Source organism: Miniopterus schreibersii, assembly GCF_964146895.1.
Source record: "Miniopterus schreibersii genome assembly, chromosome: 7".
NCBI classification, from domain to species: Eukaryota; Metazoa; Chordata; class Mammalia; order Chiroptera; family Miniopteridae; genus Miniopterus; species Miniopterus schreibersii.
In genome coordinates, this window is record NC_138108.1 from 48,904,438 (window position 1) to 48,923,027 (window position 18,590).

General features: G+C 34.8%; 1 protein-coding gene across 1 annotated transcript; it reads right to left on the reverse strand.

Annotated features, from left to right (window-relative positions):
- Positions 1-235: 235 nt before the first annotated feature.
- GCA (grancalcin) lies at positions 236-17,576 on the reverse strand. The gene is made up of 8 exons (XM_081143445.1): positions 17,415-17,576; positions 12,524-12,697; positions 9,236-9,305; positions 5,282-5,325; positions 4,851-4,998; positions 2,191-2,304; positions 1,800-1,858; positions 236-1,020 (listed from the first exon to the last, which is right to left on the reverse strand). The coding sequence occupies exons 1-8, from the start codon at positions 17,439-17,441 to the stop codon at positions 994-996; spliced, it is 663 nt and encodes a 220-aa protein (XP_080999571.1). The 5' UTR covers positions 17,442-17,576; the 3' UTR covers positions 236-993.
- Positions 17,577-18,590: the final 1,014 nt, after the last annotated feature.

The following is an 18,590-nucleotide window of genomic DNA, read 5'->3' on the forward strand; positions in this document are numbered from 1 at the left end:
CCAAAACCACAGCTAATGTCAAGAAAGTCAAATTTATAATTTCTGAACATTGAAACAAAGTGGTATATTACTTGATTTTTAACTTTATACACAGTTGGCATAATATATAAACAATTTAGTTTAACGGAACAAATTTAAATGTTGACATTTCATTAAAAATGTGTCGTTTCCAGAAAAATCTAGATTTATAAAGATGCCATTTTAGGTTATCTATGTCTTCAATAACAAAACAAAGTGAAGAGAGAAAAGTTGTTTATTAAGAACTTTTTTCCATAGAAGACAACAAAACACACTGAAGAAAATATACAATGTAAAGAATAAAAAAAGAAAAATGAGGCCTCCTGTAGCCCTTTTTCACTATAGATTATTTTATGGTCCACCTAAGGTGATTTAAGATAAAATTTTAGGAACTACAGTTTTCTTCTTCACAGTTAAAGACCTGTGAGTTTCTGTTCTCAGATAATGTGAGTAAGAACAAACCCTATGACAAATATGGCACAAAATCCAGGACTGCCCTCCTAGCTTACCTTCACTTCAAATGCCAACAACTACAAACAAAATCTGAAAGTAAAATTTGTAACCTTCGGATAAGTATAAATTAATTTTATCTAGGCTTTCATCATTTGGCTTCTTATATAACCTTATAAGTACACTCCTCCAAGTTTATATTGTTAAAAATTAAGGCTAAGAGATATTTACATCAATTAATCATATATCAATATATGATGATATTATACAGATACCCATAAAGTGGTAACTTTACTAAAAGCAGAAACATCCCAAATACAAAAACATATTTTATTGCATTGAATTATGTGCTAAAATAATACCACATTATAATAGAGATATATATTAGATATATATTATAAAGGGAAGAGATTTAACAGGTAGAAACATGGAAAAGCCCTAAAATCTTTAATTTGAAGTAGTCCAGTTCATTTCTTCCAAGTAGAAACATTCACAGTATTTCTTCAGTTTTCAAATTTTAAGCATTCAAATTGCCATAGTGCCCTGCAAAAACTAATATATAAACAAAATCATCAGCTGGTAACAATAAAATGGTGTTTGTTTTTGATTAATTATATTTCATAAAAGTATTTTCACAAGATGAGAATTTTCTTCTCTTGTGTATTTTTTTTTTTTTAATTTATCTTTATTGTTGAAAGTATTACAGATGTCCCTTTTTCTCCATGGACCCCTTCTACTCCACACCTACACTCTCTCCCCAGGCCTTCCAAGGCATATAATTCAACCAGTAATATACTAGTAGGATAATGTTGACCCTGTATCTCCCACATAAAAACAAAACAAAACAAAAACCCTAAAACACTGAAACACAGGTGAAATATCACTTTCCTGCAGTATAAATTAAAAAAAGAAAAGAAAAAAAAGCTGTATTCAGGTTAATAGCAACCATTTGAAATGAGAAACGAACAGCTTTATAATCTACCACAGATGAAAATTTCCTATTCTATTAGAACTAAGAAAGATGATCACAAGTAAACTACTCTTCATAAAGATAATGGCAGTTTTGCCCTTAAAAATGATTTGGAAGAAAAACTGCCAAAAACCTGTCATAAAATTTAAAAGTATGTTTTATGTTTAATATAAAGTCAAGTTAGTATTTGTACCAATAGTTAATCTTATATTTGAATTCAGCTGAAAAATATAGAAAAAGAACATGGCCTATAAAATATATCATTCCCTGTATTGGTAGAGGGATCACTTAAATGTTTTTTATAATTATGAACACATCTAGAATGCAGTGTAAATATCAGAAGTTTACACAGGATACTCACATCATCATATATGAAATTCACAACCCCTTGTTGCAAGTGGTCTCTTCTCCTAAAGAAATCTTTCAACAAACAGATTACTTTTTTATTATAATTGAAAATCTACAGTTTCCAATACTTGGTATCCTCTGGTATTAAAATATAAATAATTTCATACTCAATTAAATGATTATACTAAGTGATTATATAGCTCAGACATGAAAACACCTCCAAAACTGAGCTAAAACAATTTTTCACTATTTATATTTCAAAAATGTTAAAGCCTTAACACTTTGATTAGATTTAATAGTGAATAAAGGGGAAAAACATATATTATTAACTTGCTGGAGAAAACAACAGACATTACTTAAGAAAAATAGCCACATGACACTGTACCCATTTTTAAAGTCAATACCTGTCAATGCTCGAAGTTTCACACAGCAAGCGACATAATCATCAAAGAAGATCCTGCCATTCTTGCTATAACGTTTAACAATAGCATTTAATGTTTGAGGACTCAATCTGTAACCTAAACAAAAGGGATTGATAAATTAAAACTTCTAAAACTAAACACCGTAAGAAGACTACAGCAAATGCCGCATTCTTGTTAAAAGTCATAAATGAACTTTCAAAATTCATTCCATAAAAAACATGTTAAAAACAAAATACAATGTTAGAAACAAAACTTACATTCATACTGAAACTGATCAAAGCAACTATTAATCACTAACTGTGGCACATAAATATCACAAATCTAACTTTATAATAAAATCAAAGCTAAAAAAATTATTTTTTGTGTTTTTAAAAATACTTTGATTTTGAAATAATGTCTAGGGTATTTCATAGGTTTTAATGCTTCAATATTTCAAGTCTGTAATTTTATTTTTTTTACCCTTTAGGTATGGTTTTTTATTTATTTTTTGTCATTTTATTTACTTTTTTATTAAGGTATAACTGACATAACATTATACTTCAGGTATACAACATAATGATTTTTTATTTGTATGTATTGCAAAATGATCACCATAGTAAGTCTAGTTAACATCTGTCACCACACAGTACAAATTGCTTTTTTGTTGTGATAAGAACTTTTAAGATCTATTTTCTCAGCAACTTTCAAACATTCAATACAGTATTATTATAGTCAGTATGCTGTATATTACATCCCCATAGCTACTTATTTTATAATTGGAAATCTGTACCTTTTGACCCCCTTCATCCATGAATTCTGTAAATTACAGAACTTTAAAGAATATCAAAGAAAAAATTATTAGTGATCTTTGCGACCATTCAAATCCACTGAATATGTTACTTACAGTGTCTTTTATAGCCTGAGAAAATTTGAAAATAACCATCAACATGGTTATTCAGAAGGGGAAGAAATAGGAAAATATTACTCCTTTATGTCCCATAACCCTTACTGTTTCTTCACAGACTTTTATCACTATTTCCCTGGTTCCTTGTTATCTAGGCCTGTGGTCTCCAAAAGTTTTTGATTGTGTTCTTCTATCAGTAAAAAGTTTTGGATCATTCATTCTATTATATGTGTTTTAAATTCTATACATGTGTTACTGTTTGATTATTTACACTTTAAAATATACCTAAAACTAAAATTTAAAAAGAATAAAATAAAAATAATTAGAAACATAAATTAATGTATTCTACTTTCTGGATCCGTATAGATGGTCTCATGTATTTAATGAGATGTGTGCACTTTACAGTGAAGAATGATAGCCTAGAAGAATTGTCTTTATTATTACTGGGTTAGTAGATTTGGGCAAAAGACACTAATTCATTCAAAGGGGAAAACAATAAAAATAAACGTAACTGGAGAAAATTCTATGTGTAGCTATAACAAAATGTAATGCAGGAAACTTGCTAAAAGTAAATAAAAGGAAAGGTATAAATTAATAGAAGCAGCAAGTAAAACACACAAACTAATGTAGTTAAATACAAATCCATTTTGAGCTTTCTGTTGGAGAGTTATGATCTGGATGTGGTACTGATAAAATTCTTAAGATTTCCCATAACATTCTTAGCAAAATAACTTGAATATTTTTAAATATATATGAAGATCTTAAATTTGAATAATCTAGAATACCTCTTTGTTATATTCAACTGCCTATGTGAACTCTTCGGTGGTTTTCTTTTTTACAAAAGGTTACATTAATTCTCCAACAATATGCTAAATTAAGCAAGTTTAATCCATTAGTTATTAAGCTCTATAATTGAATTATACATGTTTATATAGCCAGGACTGTCCCTAAAATGACCACTTATTACATTAAAATGTCTATTTATAAAACAAAACAAATCACTAGTGTGACTTCTTTAAATTGGAATTTGAGAAGATTTGCATTGGTTTCAGATTTTAACTTTCAAAAAGTTAATTTTCTTACAAATGTATTTTGTTTAGAAATGAGTATAAATAAAAGCACAAGGGTAAACAATTTAAAAAACTACTTAAGACTGTGTTAACTGTAAGCAAGTTAAACAGTATTGTACATAATCACTTTTTCAAAGAAAGACTTAGAACCTTAGCTTATCAGAGATTATAAAAATAAAGTTAAATTATTTTAAAATATTCTAAAATGCATACTTCTGATTAGGAGGTATTTTGGTGTCTACTGTGTGTTCTATACTATAAAAGAAAAAAATAAACAAAAATGTGGTTTTTACTGCCTAAAAGCTAGATTATAATATGAAAAACTCTCATCAAGATAAGCCCCGCCAAATTGGAGGTCTTACCAAGTTACAAAATAATACAATATAAATGGTAAGTAAGTACTAAAAATTAGAGGAATGAATTTAAATATATTCAACAGAGAAAATTCAGAAGTTATTTTGTCATCCAGAATATACGAAAGTTCATTTTTTCAAAAAATAATGGATAAAATTATTTGGCTTTTGTTAAAAATCCTTAGTCAGAATTTACCTACAACCTTGAAATCAAACTAGGCAACAGTTGGTGAAATAACATTCCTTTATTACTTAGCAAATTAAAACAATTAAGATTCATCTGATCAAAGAACAAAGATAACCTGGATGGATGCTAAAGAACTGTAATATTCTTACCCATGGCAGCAATGGCGTGATTCAATTCATGATGTTCCACTGTGCCACTTCGGTCTTGATCAATGGTTATGAAGTTTTGTTTCCAGGCATTAAGAGCTGCCCAAAGTTCTTTGAATTCATTAAATCCCATTTTTCCTGTGTAATCTCTCTAATAGTTTTATTAAGAAAAATAAATTTTGATACCAAAGAAAATTTACCTAATCCAAAACTCCAAATCATTAAAAAAAAAAAAGGTAGGATGCTTTTTTAAGAGTCAGCCAAATTCAGCACATGAATAGATTTCTATGTAAAACTGAAGAAGTGTGGGATTCATACAGGATCTTACAAACTATTTTTAAACTCTAGTTTACTAGGGTCATCCATAACCAACAACTGCCTTAATATTCAAAAGCAATTATTCAACAGTATTTTCTATTTTTATTCAAGGATACATCCAGCATGGCAATCATAATTCTGCAGGTTTCCAAACTGAAGGCTATAAGACATATTTATTATTTGAATTAGAATCTACCCAATTTTATCTAAGTAGGATTATGACAATTTCTATTGTCAAATCAAAACATTCAAAATTGCCAAAAATATACAATCACCCCAATCAGTAAACTTTGAATGTCAGCCATCCATAGTAAAAAACAAAACAAAACCAAAAAATAGTTACTACCTTCAAACTACTCACATCTAGTAAGGGAATTTAGATAATTAAATAAGCAGTTATAAAGTAACTGAAAATTGCTATCACAGGAGAGAAGGAGGGCTTTAGTCTTCCTAATACAAATGACAAATGGGGTTTAAACAGAAGTTATACGGAGATCACAAAACTTGAAGGAGTTAGGGACTGGTTAAAGCTTGGGGTATGTGTGAGGGCGTTGCATATGATGACATCAGAAAGACAGTTGAGTGCCAGATCATGAAAGTCTTGAAAGCCACCCTAAAGATTTAGACCAATAGAAGTCACTGAAGGATTTTAAGCAGCAGAGGGGCAATACTAAAAATCTCCATTTCAGAAACATTAGTTTACCATGAGTAGACTGTAAAGTGAGATGAAAATGGATGTAGGTAAGTCATTTGACAGTTTTATTGCAACTGGCCAAGTAAAAAAGATGAGCTTCAGAACTGAAGCAACTGTTTTTTTTCCTTGGGGGTGGGGGTAGGGAGGTGGGGAGGAAGAAAGGAAGAATAAATAAATAAAACTATCTTAAAATAAGTTTTTTAGAAATATTAACAATTTTGTAATTATAGAAGTGTAACTGAGGACTCACTAAGTAGAATCTAATTTCTCAAATCTTTACCATAATTGCATTCAATTAGTATGTGGTTTATCTCAAGACTGTATCATAGTCCTGATAAAGGAGATACTATATCAGCACAGTAAAGCTTACAAAGTTCTAGTAGCTAATAGCTCATTAAAATGAAAAAATAAATAAAATGCTTAAAATTAAGTTGGTTTATTTTATGCTATTTGATATTTTTGAAATTCTATAAAGAAACAAATTATTTCAGCTAAATTTTAGATCCATTAAGAAAAAATATAAAACATTCCACAAGTTAAAATACCTGATTTTCTTTAAATGTTTAATATATTGTCAATGTTAGAATAGGTGGTTATAGTATTTTCAGACTTACAATTTCAACAGACACTCAATGAGCATTTACTATGAGCCAGGTAGTGTTTCATGATGTCAGATAAACATGCCGAATACATTATAGTCCTAATTTTACAAATGAAGAAACTGAGGCCCAGAAAGATAATTCCCCAAGTTCATAGAGCTAATAAGTGGAACCATCAGGATTGGAGCCCAGCATTCCTTGACACAAAAACTATATGAGCAGGGATGGGGAGTGTGGCAAAGGTTACATGAGAAATCTCAAGAGTGGTACTCCATTAATTGTCAAGCAGAAGATGCCTGTTTTGCTTTAAAGTTAACATGGCACATATTCATTAAGTGGGAGAATAGGAATAGATTAAAATAAATGGCAAAAAAATTGAGTCATCAAATAAGCATATCTTTAATCTCAAAATAAGATCAAGTATATATAAGATTAAATATTTTGACAAAGAATGAAGAGAAAGAATTTTCAAGAAAGCTGACAGTTTCAGTCTTTCACCAGACCCCATTAGAAGAGAAAGTAAATTGATTTTTTTAAGCCATAAACCTTTAGAGAAAAAGAGAATGAAAGAAGAAACAAAGGAACAACATTTTTCAAGTTGGAAAAGTAGATGGATGTGAGTTCACTAACCTAGATCTAAGAAGTGCTTTCCTGACCTTGTAATCAAAGCTGAGAAGCAGCCTACTTATCCTGAAAAAGACCCCAAACATTTAAGAAATGGCAATACTTCTGTAAATGGGTGTGAAGGTAAGATAAAAACAGGAGTGGTTGATTATCTGCTTAAGGAGCATTTAGAGCTCCAAATCCCCTTCTGGTACTCAGCTCAGTGGAAGGCTCTGTTCCCACCCAGCAGAAGTCTGGGGTTTTATTCCCTGGAGAAGTCTCTAGACCGAAGGACTCCAGAACAGGGCTATCTACTAAAAACAAGGCAATTAAATGACAATTTACAAAAGACTGAGAGCCCTGCTGAAAGATCAGGGGGACAACCAGCCCCAAAGGAAATCCCTAAAGATACTAACACCCAGTGTTGCACAACAAACTGTCCAGCCCAACCATCAGACATGGAAGTCTACGATCAACACCTAACCATGATCTCAGAGCTTCTAACCAGCATTTTAGTTAAATATGAGCATCCAAGGATCTCAGACACCTGAGAAAAGCATCTAATATAAATGACAATCAAACAAACAATCTGAAAAAAAAAATACAATTTGCTGGAAACAAAGGTTATATAGTCTCAGAGAGATAAGGGAAGACATCACATCCATGAAAAAAAACAACTAAAACCCAGAAGCTCTTGGATTTTAAGAACATGACAGCAGACAAGACTTAATAGAAGGTCTAGAAAATAAAGATAAGGAAATGTGCCCCAAAATAGAGGAAAACAAAAAATAGGAGAGAAAAAATAAGTGATCCATTTTAAATAACAGGCATTCTAGACAGAGAAAATGGAGACAACATCATTGAAGAAAATTTCCCAGAACTAAAGCAAATGAGTTCGCAGACTGGGGTTGCTCACTGAGTTCCCCACACAACACAACTAGGCACATCACTGTGAACTACCAGACTAGGAACAAAGATTTCACAGGCCTCGAGAGAGGATAGACAAATGAGATACAGGCAGGAAACAGAAAGAGCAGCAATGGAAGCTAGAGACAATGGAGCAATACTTTTAAGATTCTAAGTGAAAATTATTTGTAACTTAGAGTTCTACACCTGGTCAATCATTTAATTCTGAGGACAGGATGAAAGCATTTTCAGATGAAGTCTCAAAAAATTTACTTCTCATGCACTCTTTTAGTAAGAAGTTTAATTAATGTTATACTTTATAGAATTAAAAAGGATGACAGGAGATGAAATAAAGAAGAAATCCAACTCGAGAGAGAGGAAAGAGAGCTCCCAAATGACGGTGATGGAATGCCAGTATGACACGCTGCACAGAGTAGAGCACAACAGAAAGCTCCAAGATGATGATTAATTCCAGCAGTTACGTAAAGTGGAAAATCAATCCTACCTATCCCAAGACACAAGAAGAGCATTTAGACAGTAACAATAAGGCAAATACTGATTATTGATCTAATGTAAATTACTATATAGCTATGCTAAATGGATGGCAGATGGGAAGGGTTCCTGTGTGGAGTGCAGGGACAAGGGTGAGCTTAAGGCTGAGACTTAAATCCTTACGTTGCATAGCAGGACACTGACTAATAATCATTAAAACCAACAATCAATAGTGATTAAAAAGCATGTTATTTTTGATGAACAAAGCAGATCCAGAGACGTAGAAGCATGGAACAGACTGAGGGATCTCAGAGGGAAGGCGAGGAGGGGGGAGAGATTAATCAAAGAACTTATATGTTTATAAGCATAACCCATGGACACAGACATTGGTGTGGGGAAGGCCTGTGGCTGGGATGGATGCGGGGTGGAGGGGATCAATGGGGATAAAAAGGGGACATCTGTAATATTCTCAGCAATAAAGATAAAGAAACTTAAAAAAAAAAAAAGCATGCTATTTTGAGATCTGGAGGCAAATTTTAAAACAATCATCTGAAAAAGTTGAAAGATATTTCCTCTATGAATGATTACCATTGGGGAGATAGCAATGCACAATGAACAGTTATTTTCACATGAAGTTTTGCAGAATTATTTGACTCTTTAAGCTACACTTATGTATATCTGTGATAAAGTAAATTGTAAAGCAGTTTAAGTATGGGGGCAAAATGTTAGAAAATTTCTTATTCCAATTTCAAGAGAGGGAAGAAAAAAGATCTCACGAGCATAAATTCCACTAATTCCAGACTGTGTCAAACATTTCTGAAGTTCTTCAGCATCCACTTCACCATCCTGTTAAAAATAATTATAACTTGATTTAATGTACAGTTGTATAAAAGCATTATTAAAATGCTGTCTATTCAAGGCCAATCAATAAATATGCATTCTTTAAAATATTACTCTACTATCAACTACAAAATAATAGATAACTATTGACAGTAAAGGCATGTTACAGAACATCATGAACTATATATAATTTTTCACAAATTGTATTTTATTAAATTTTCAAGCATCTCAAATATAATTTATTTCCTCCACTTCTGGGTAACAGCATAATCATTCTGTATTATAATAGCTCAAAATATCTTGTAAGAAACACTGTACCTCTACTTAAAATAGTTGGAAAAATGCCTACAATGAGTTCAGAAAAGTCTCAAAAACTTTCTTTCAAAATGCTTATTTTGGGGGGAGGTTATTTCTAAAATATAAGGAGAAAAGATATTTTCCCTCCACCACTACTACCCCCAGCAAAACTTTGTTAGTAATCTTCTGATTATTGCCCTAACATTCTTGAACTTATTATGGGAAATAAGTCTTTAATGCAAATAAAAAATCACAATGGAAGTGAAACTGGTTGAAGAATCTCAGGTTCAGTACCTCATCCTATTTTCTAAAAAAAAAAAAAAAAAAAAATGCAGAGGAGACTACTTTGTACAAGCACCATTAAAAGGACTAAGTATCTAACATTGTTCAAAACAAATTTCTCACCTTCATAGAGTTTACATTTTGATGGTATTAAGTGCTAAGGGAAAAATACAACAGAGTAAAGGTAATAAGGAATGTGTGTGCATGAGCCCTGTAGAGGAGGCAATGCTATTTTATGTAGATGGTTAAGGAAAGCCTCACTGATAAAGTGAATTTTGAAAAAGATCTGAAAACAGTAAAGGAATGAGCTATGTAGATATCTGAAGGAAGAGCGTTTTAGGCCTGAGCTATCTAAAACAGTAGCCACTAACCATAAACGTTCCACTGGGTCTAGTCTGAACTGAGACGTTCTGTAACTGTAAAATACACACCAGATTTCCAAGATTTAGTAACAAAAAGAAAAAAAGTAACATATCTTTTATATTGATAACATTGATATGTAATATATTATTAAATTTAATTTCACCTATTTCTTTCTACTTTTTAAAATGTACTGCTCAAGGCTTAAAACTACGTATGTGGCTTACATTTGTAGTTCGCATTATATTTATTTTGGACAGTGCTGTTGTTAGCAAAGAAAACAAGTATAAACATCAGAGGATGTTTTTGGTGTTGCTATAATCCTTACCGAACTCCTTTAGCACTTCTTTCCCTCTATCACTCATTTCCTACATGTTTATCTCCCTAACTGGGCAGAAATCTTCTAAGTCAGTATCTGAATTTCACTTACCTTTTGCATCCCCAGGTCCTAACATAGTACCTAGTACAAAGCAGGTTAGTTGTTTTGGTAGAATGAAGACAACTACTATTGCTTCTTGGTTAAACTTTAGTCATTTCTGACAGTATGTGACCAAGTTCATTTACTATTTCAAAAGGTTAAAATATTACAATTTCTCATTTAAATGTGGATTAAATTTAAAAATCTAAAATCTAACATAATGAATAAAACTCAATTATACATGTGCATTTTACAGAATGTTTAGAGTCAGAAAAACAACCTGAATGGCTTTACTGAAAGCTTTAACCATCAGAAAGCATTCTAGTACACTATTTCATACTCATATTTCATACATTTTATAAAAACATGTTATCTTAATTAACTGACTAATAAGCAATGTCTTCATCAACTATATGAAAAGTGATCATTTTCGATCTCATTATCAACTGTGCAAACCCTCAACTAAAGTGGTAGCATTAGAGGTAGAAAACTTCATTTTCTAATTAAATAAGAGCTTTAGGCAGATAATTAACAAAAAGTCAGTTGCCACTGGTTAAGTTAACTGATAGGCAGCAAGATTTTGAAATGATATTCAAGTTCAAATCTTATTTGTTCAGTTACTCAGTCTTAATTTTCACTTATTTATCTATAATAAAAGGGCACATCCATTCTACCCACCTCACAGAGCTGCTGTGTGGAAAAGTGGAAGCAGTGTGCACACTCAAGTTAAAGCTGTTGGTATTAGTGAAATGCGGTATTAGTGAAATTCGTAATGTGTGTGTGGGTGTATGTGGGTGTTTATGAAGATACAAACCAGAATTTCCTCGAATCAACTGATAAGTGAATCATCACTGCTCAGAAAACATCATCCTATAAAAACGAACACTGCAGAAAGCTTTAACTGGACATGTCTCATAGAGCATCATTAATTATGAGGTCTGTCAAAAAAGACTACAGCTGTAGAAGTGAGTTCAGTAATTGGGTTCTAGGGCCATAACATGTACGTCTGATATTACACCTGATCCTAAAGGTAGGCAAAATTCAACACATAAAAGAATCGTCTAAATATTTGGACTAAAAAATTAAAAATGAAATAGTTTATGTATCCATTCAACACACTTACTGAATGACTAATATATTCCTAGTGCCAACTTGGTAAGGATAATATGGCAAGAGTCATACCTTTACTGAGTTCATTCAAAAGCATAAGACTATGGGAAAATTAAGGAAATTATCAAATATTACAAACATAGCAAATCATTGTTGACAACCATTGCAGTGAAATAGTCAAATAAAAGTCTAATATATATGTCCAGTTCCTGTGTTTTAAGTTATAATTTTATAAAATTGATTTATTATTTAGTCAGTTATAGATAACATATTTATTCTCAGTATTATACTACTCAAAACTGTCTTGTAGATAAGAATGGTATACTGCAACAGATAGAATTGCATTTAGCTGCAAACAATAAAAAATGCTATTAAAGGGGCTTAAGCAAATAAGGGTTTATTGTTTTATACAAGAAGTCTGGGGAGAGGGAGAACATGACTGTATGGCAACTTAATAATGTCACCAATCTATACACATTGATCTCTTTTTCCAAATCCTCTCTGGCTCAACTCCATATACCACCCTGCTTCCACTTTTAGTTAAATGAACTATATGTCAGGCATCATGCTAACAGACTTTTTAAAGTAAAATGAGTACCCTCATCTCTGACCTCAGGAAGAAAATTAGTCTAGATAAATGTAAAATACAAATTTGATATACATTTAAAATGATACACTAAGTAAAAAAGTGAGCATTTCTTTTAAACAGCAATCATTTTTAAAAACTGGTATTTGTGCAACATATTTAGCATCTCACCTGTCCAGCAACAGCAGTAAAGTATGTCCACATGGGGTCTTCCGATGAGGAATAATTATTCAAGTAAGCTGGGTGTCCAGGGTATCCACCAGGGAGCACATGTGGCCCTGTTCCTGGCACTGGCTGTCCCATCAGTATCTGCATTCCTGGCATCTGACTGCTAAAATTTCCAAACTACAACAGTGAAAGAGAAGAAAGTTATTATTACAAATGTTACCTATTATCCACTAGAGTTGGTTTAAAAGAAAATATTTATGAGCAGTCCACTGAAATGAGGAAATAGCTACTAAAAGCTTCCAAATTCACTATCACAAACCTGTTAGCTACAAAATGCTAGATGCATTAGGACCTAATTCCACTCATTAACATGTTATCCAGTATTAAAAGAACTGTGAAAGAAAAAAAAAATCTCTAGCCACTAAGAACTTAATCTAACAGATGAACATGAGGCACAATTTTAAAAAGTGTTTACCAAGATCATCACTGAAATAAACAAAACGTAAAAAATTTAAGAAAATTTCACCTACAAGAAAACTAACAAGTAGTATAACTAGAGACACATACTTAGAAGACTACATGGTAAAATACAATGAAACTGTGAATAAATCAAGGGAAAACTGTATAGGGTTGAAACACCCTCTCCATTAAAAAATAAATAAAAATTATGTTTTAAAAAGCAAGACACCAAATGAACAGACCAATAAAGTGATAATTCTAACCATGGTCCTTTTAAAAACTAGTAAGAACACCAACAACAATAATGTGCAGCTAATATTTATGAGAGCTTTTTCTATCCTAGGTACTGCTGTTCTAAGTACTTTCCACCTATTAGGTGATCTGATTTTCCAAAAGCTCTGTATGAGGTATGAAAGTACTATGTCCTTTTTGCAGTTGAGGACCTGAAACTTCAGGAGGTTTCCTGAATTGGTTAAGGTCAAAAAAACTAGTAAGAAGTAGACCATGATTCAAAAACAGACAGTGTGACCCCAGAGGTTACCTACTGTTTGTTTCCTGGTATAGTTCTGGTTTCTCTCTTCTTTTCACTTTGGAACAAGAGTTATACATTTTTAATACTTTAAAAAGATATTTTAATCGGTATTTTTATGAGTCTGAAGGAGAAAGAAGTATAAAGATTGTTCACTATTCCATTTTGGGTTTTTTTGTTTTTATTTTTTCCTTTTTATTGAATTTATTGGGGTGACATTGGTTAACAAAATTTACAGGTTTCAGGTGCACAATTCCACAACACATCATCTGTACACTGTATTTATGTTTACCACCCCAAGTCAAGTTTCCACCCATCACCACTTATCTCCCCATACCTTCCTCTACCTACCCCCATCCCCCTCGCCCCAACCCCCCCAGCAACACTGTGGTCTGCGTCCATGAATTTTTTCCCCTTTTTTCTTTTTTGCTCAATCTCTCCACCCCCCCAAACCCAACCCCCTTCCCGTCAGCCTGCTATCTATGAGTCTATTTTGCTTGTTAGTTCATTTTGTTCATTAGATTCCACACGAGTGAAATCGTATGGTACTTGAATAAAAATTATTTTCACTTACATTCTTTTTTCTTCATATAGTGTTGCCTTCTAAAATTTAATTATAGTTGACATTTAATATTATATTAGTTTCAGGTGTACAGCATAATGGTTATATATTTATATAACTTACAAAGTAATCTCTGGGATAAGTCCAGTAACCCCCAAATACCATACATAGTTATTACAATATTATTGACTGTATTCCCTATGCTGAACTTGACATTACCGTGAATATTTTGCAACTGCCAACTCGTACATCACTTGCATTCTTTAAGGATCAGCAGAGATTGCCAGAAGGCAAAAAGATTAAGCACAAGGGGCATAAAAGACAAAAGATAAGGTCTTTTGCACTACTCTGAAAAGCCCTGGTGAGGGATGTGGTAAGAGCAAAAGTATGGAGGAAGTACTGGAGATCCAGGAAATAGCATCAAGGAGGTGGTCAAAACCTAGATTCTGAAGCAATGAAGTACAAGAAAGAAAACACTAAAACAATATTACAGATTAAAAACAAAAAATAGATGTGATTGTTCAAAAGTTGCTTCTTTGAAAAGGATAGACCATCAAAGGACAGAGCAATAAGAAAAGGAGAGTATATAACCACAAATAGAATTTAAATTTAAAAATATATTAACAAATGCTATACCTTTTTACCAATACATTTGAAAATATGGATGAAATGGGCCTTCTAAAATTACATAAATTACAAATATTGACTCAAGAGGGGAAAAAAACCTTATTTCTAATAATGGTAGGCTAGGATAATTTGATTAACCTTAATAATGAAAATAATCAAAATGTTGCAAAAATATTATTTTTAAATCGCCTTACCATTAGATGGAAACTTCCAGGCCAATATTTGAGGACAAGTCTGTTATAGAGGCAGACATAAGCAGAGCAAGCACAATGGGCCAGCTACAGAAACTCACCAGGGCAAAAAGCCCTGGATGCCTAGCAAGGGGTGAAACTGAGAAAACAAGAACTTTTTCCTCAGGGTAACCTATCCTCCCCCTAGCACATCGCTAGTCCTATGGTTTAGATCCACTGAGCATTCCTCCCTAAAGATCATATCTAGGCTCAGTAGTGTTTCAGCTCCAGGGTCAGATAAGGAGCAAAACCCGCCAAGTGAAGCCTTAGCCGCCTCAGTACCAGCTACGCTAATGACCTCGCACCAACCAATCAGTGGGGCATAGCTGGAAAGCTGATGAATCTTCTATTGAGACATCAGGGAATGTCTCTGAGACCTCTCCTAAGATTTCCAGCTTGCAAGAAAGAGATAAATGTGCTCAGGACAAAGGACGCAAGGGCTCTCTCCCCTCCCCCTCAAGGGGAGCATGCCAGCACCATCTCCTTCCCCCTCTGAGGGACCCCACGAGACTTGCAACCAGGGGAGCAACGGGTGGCAGCAGCAGCTCATCCCGGGCTTACCTCTGAAACTGTCTCCAAGGTCCCAGAACCTGCCTCAAGGGCCCCTTTCTCTCCGACTTCTCAGTGAGTCAAAGCAGCCCACTTTAGGCTCTCCTATTACTTCTTTATGCACCTTCCTTGTCTCAACGTTCTAAGTATATTTTTGCTGTGGCCAATACATTTTGCTTGCTTTTCTACACCTTGTCTCTTGATGGAAATCTTTCCCTCAAGAACACAAGAACTGAGGTCTCTCTTTGTCTCCCTGTAACAAGTCTAAACCCTGAGATAAACTGATTAGCAAAGCTCCCGAAGCTTTTGCTCTGAGGGCATGTGGAAATAACCAACACCTAGGCACTGGTTCCAAAGTCATGGAGTACAAATAAGTCTTAGAGTATATCCAACAATTTAGGGCTTACTGGAGACCCTCACCACCATAAGCTACATATAAGTAAGAAAAACTGAAAAATATTTTTATAAGAAGAGGCCAAACTTATTTTCACTAATATGCTTAAATATAAGCATGGACATTTCCATGGACATTTCCAGGCTTAAGACTTTAAGAGGCAGTTTCCGTTTCTCTCTGAGACAAAACCAGCATAAAGGAGCCCAATATTCATGCCGAAGGGTCCATATGGAGAATTGGAGCTCCTAACCAGTAAGGCTAATCCATAAAAATCATTTAAAAAATTCGTATTTCAAGTTGTCTTCTTGATAGTGTCAAATGAGTCAAAATCGACTATTATATAGTCATAGTTATTATCTGGTAAAGTGACTGAAGAAAAGCTTGGACTTAAAAGTGTTGACAATGTAATTTTCATGTTGTTTTGCACATTTTTGAACCTTTAATATTATCTTTGATTCCCAGTTTGGTCCCAGAAATTTTCAAAATACTGGTCCATTTTGGAAGGGTTACTTCAGTCGAACTAGATTACATAATCTGTAACTCCAGAGAACTCTGCACACTTATAAACCGTATTATATCACAATAGTCTGAAAGGAATAAGTTGAGAGGCCAACGTATAGAGCTCCACTCCGTCCCTCAAGGATACGCCCTGTAATTTATATCAGTGTGAAAATTTTCAAAGCCCCACGGGGTTATGCTACCTCGACTAGTCTTCCAAGAAGGCTTTACGTTCCTGAGGCATCTCAAATGTAGAAGAGGCCAGGAGGAACTGAGGCAAGTTCTCAACACTGCCTGCCGTATGCCGGTGTTAAGCACTACATTAAATGTGAGTAAAGTTCAATTTCTCTTTCTGGGTAAACACAAGTATACAGTTAAAACTGGAACTCTACTATTTTCTACACACGTCCCAAAGGATCATCCCTCATGCCCACTCTGTTAACACACAGTGTGCTCACCCCCTCTGGAGATCACTGACATAAACACTGAAGGTTGGCTCCTTCCTGAAAAGAAAGAGCTAGTCACTAGGATGCTGCAATTACCATTGCCAACTCTCAAAGGTGATGCGCTGCAAAGTTACGTAAGAAACAGTAACCCTCCCCATCCCCCCAAAAGTCGAGAAGACCCGACGGCCCTTGGCAGAAAAGTAAAGATTAGGAGACATTTAGCACATCTTAATTTATTCGTAAGCAACTCAAAAGGTCAGAAAACAAGTGGTCAAAAAATTCAGAAAGAGGACGTCTAGCGAAACTGAGTGGCATATGGGGGGTGGGGAGATGGCTGGGGCATGAAAAGGCTGATTCTTCCCCCGCCGTTCCGGGAAAGGTATTTCTAAACACACGTCACACTCTGGGCTCCGCAAAAACGCGCCTCAGGGACCAGAGCGCTCGGCCGGCCCGGCGGCCAGCATCCCGCGGACCGCGGGCGCCGCCGAGAACCGGGGGCGGGCGAAGACGAGCGCGCCCGGGGACCGGTGCGGCCGCGCCGCCAGCAGGGGCGCCACGCCCCGCAGCAGCGGCGGCCGCGGCCGGGCGGCCAGGACTCACCCCTCCTCCGTATCCCGGGTAGGCCATGATGCGCGGGGCGAGCGCCACCCCGGCCCTCGGCACCCCTGGAGTCTGCGTCCGCCCTTCGCGGCGACACGCGTAGGCGCAGGTACCGGCACTGGTGACGCTGAAAGAGGCGCAGGCAGTTTGCTTCCCCGGGACGGCCCCCAGGCGAGTGCAGCCCCGCCCTGCTCGGTTCCGATTGGCTGAGTCCCGCCCTTGGGAGCCTACTGTCGGGGCCCGCCCCTTTCCAGAAGCTAAGACCCACCCATCTCGTCTCTGATTGGCTTTACGCGCCCAGTTTTTCTCTTGCTCGGCTCCTATTGGCTCACTTGGGTCTCGCGCGCTCTCCTTACGAAACCTGAAAGAAATCCGCCGTCCGCTTGGGAAGAGCCCGGCCGACTTCAGTTTCGTTGGGAATCCCGCACCGGTGGTGAGTTCTTTTAACCTGCTCCCCTACTTTTTTGAGGCGGACTTCCAAATACACATCTATGACTTTAAAAACTCGCAGAGTTATTCACGTGTATGTTTGAATAGCGTTGATGCCATATAGTCAAAATTTTGAAACCTTGACCTCTGCGCCAAGGGGAGTGCTCGCGGGCTAAAACCATTTGGCGTCAGATTTTACCGAAAGGTTATTTGTAGTTTGTGTAGTAGATAAACAGTAACTAGAGTTGCCAGATTTAGCAAATAAAAATACAGGATGTCCAGTTCAATTTCATTTTCAAGTAAACAATGAATTCTTATAATAAGTATGTCTTAAATATTGCACAAGACGTCCTCACTCGGCAAAAAGTTAAATGCTCAATTATTGACTTATTAAGTAATAGTAGTTGACAGATTTGCTTTTCTCTAGAACTCAAATGAATGCTGTAGCTCCAGCTTTAAAAGGACAGCCCACACACAGTACAGGACAGCTGTAGCTTTTGCTTAAAAAACAAACATCTGTAATATTTTGAACAAAAAATAAAAATTAAAAAAATTAAAAAAAGAAATCAATCTGTACAGGAAAGCACAAATAATAAAACAAAAATAATCTCCAAGAAAACAAAAAACAAACAAAAGACCAGAATGATATTATTTTGAGTTATTTCTGAATAAAACAATCTCTAAAAAGTACCTTAAAAATAAGGACGTGAGGGGGAAAGTGTTATTAGCAGAGGAAATAAACCTTGC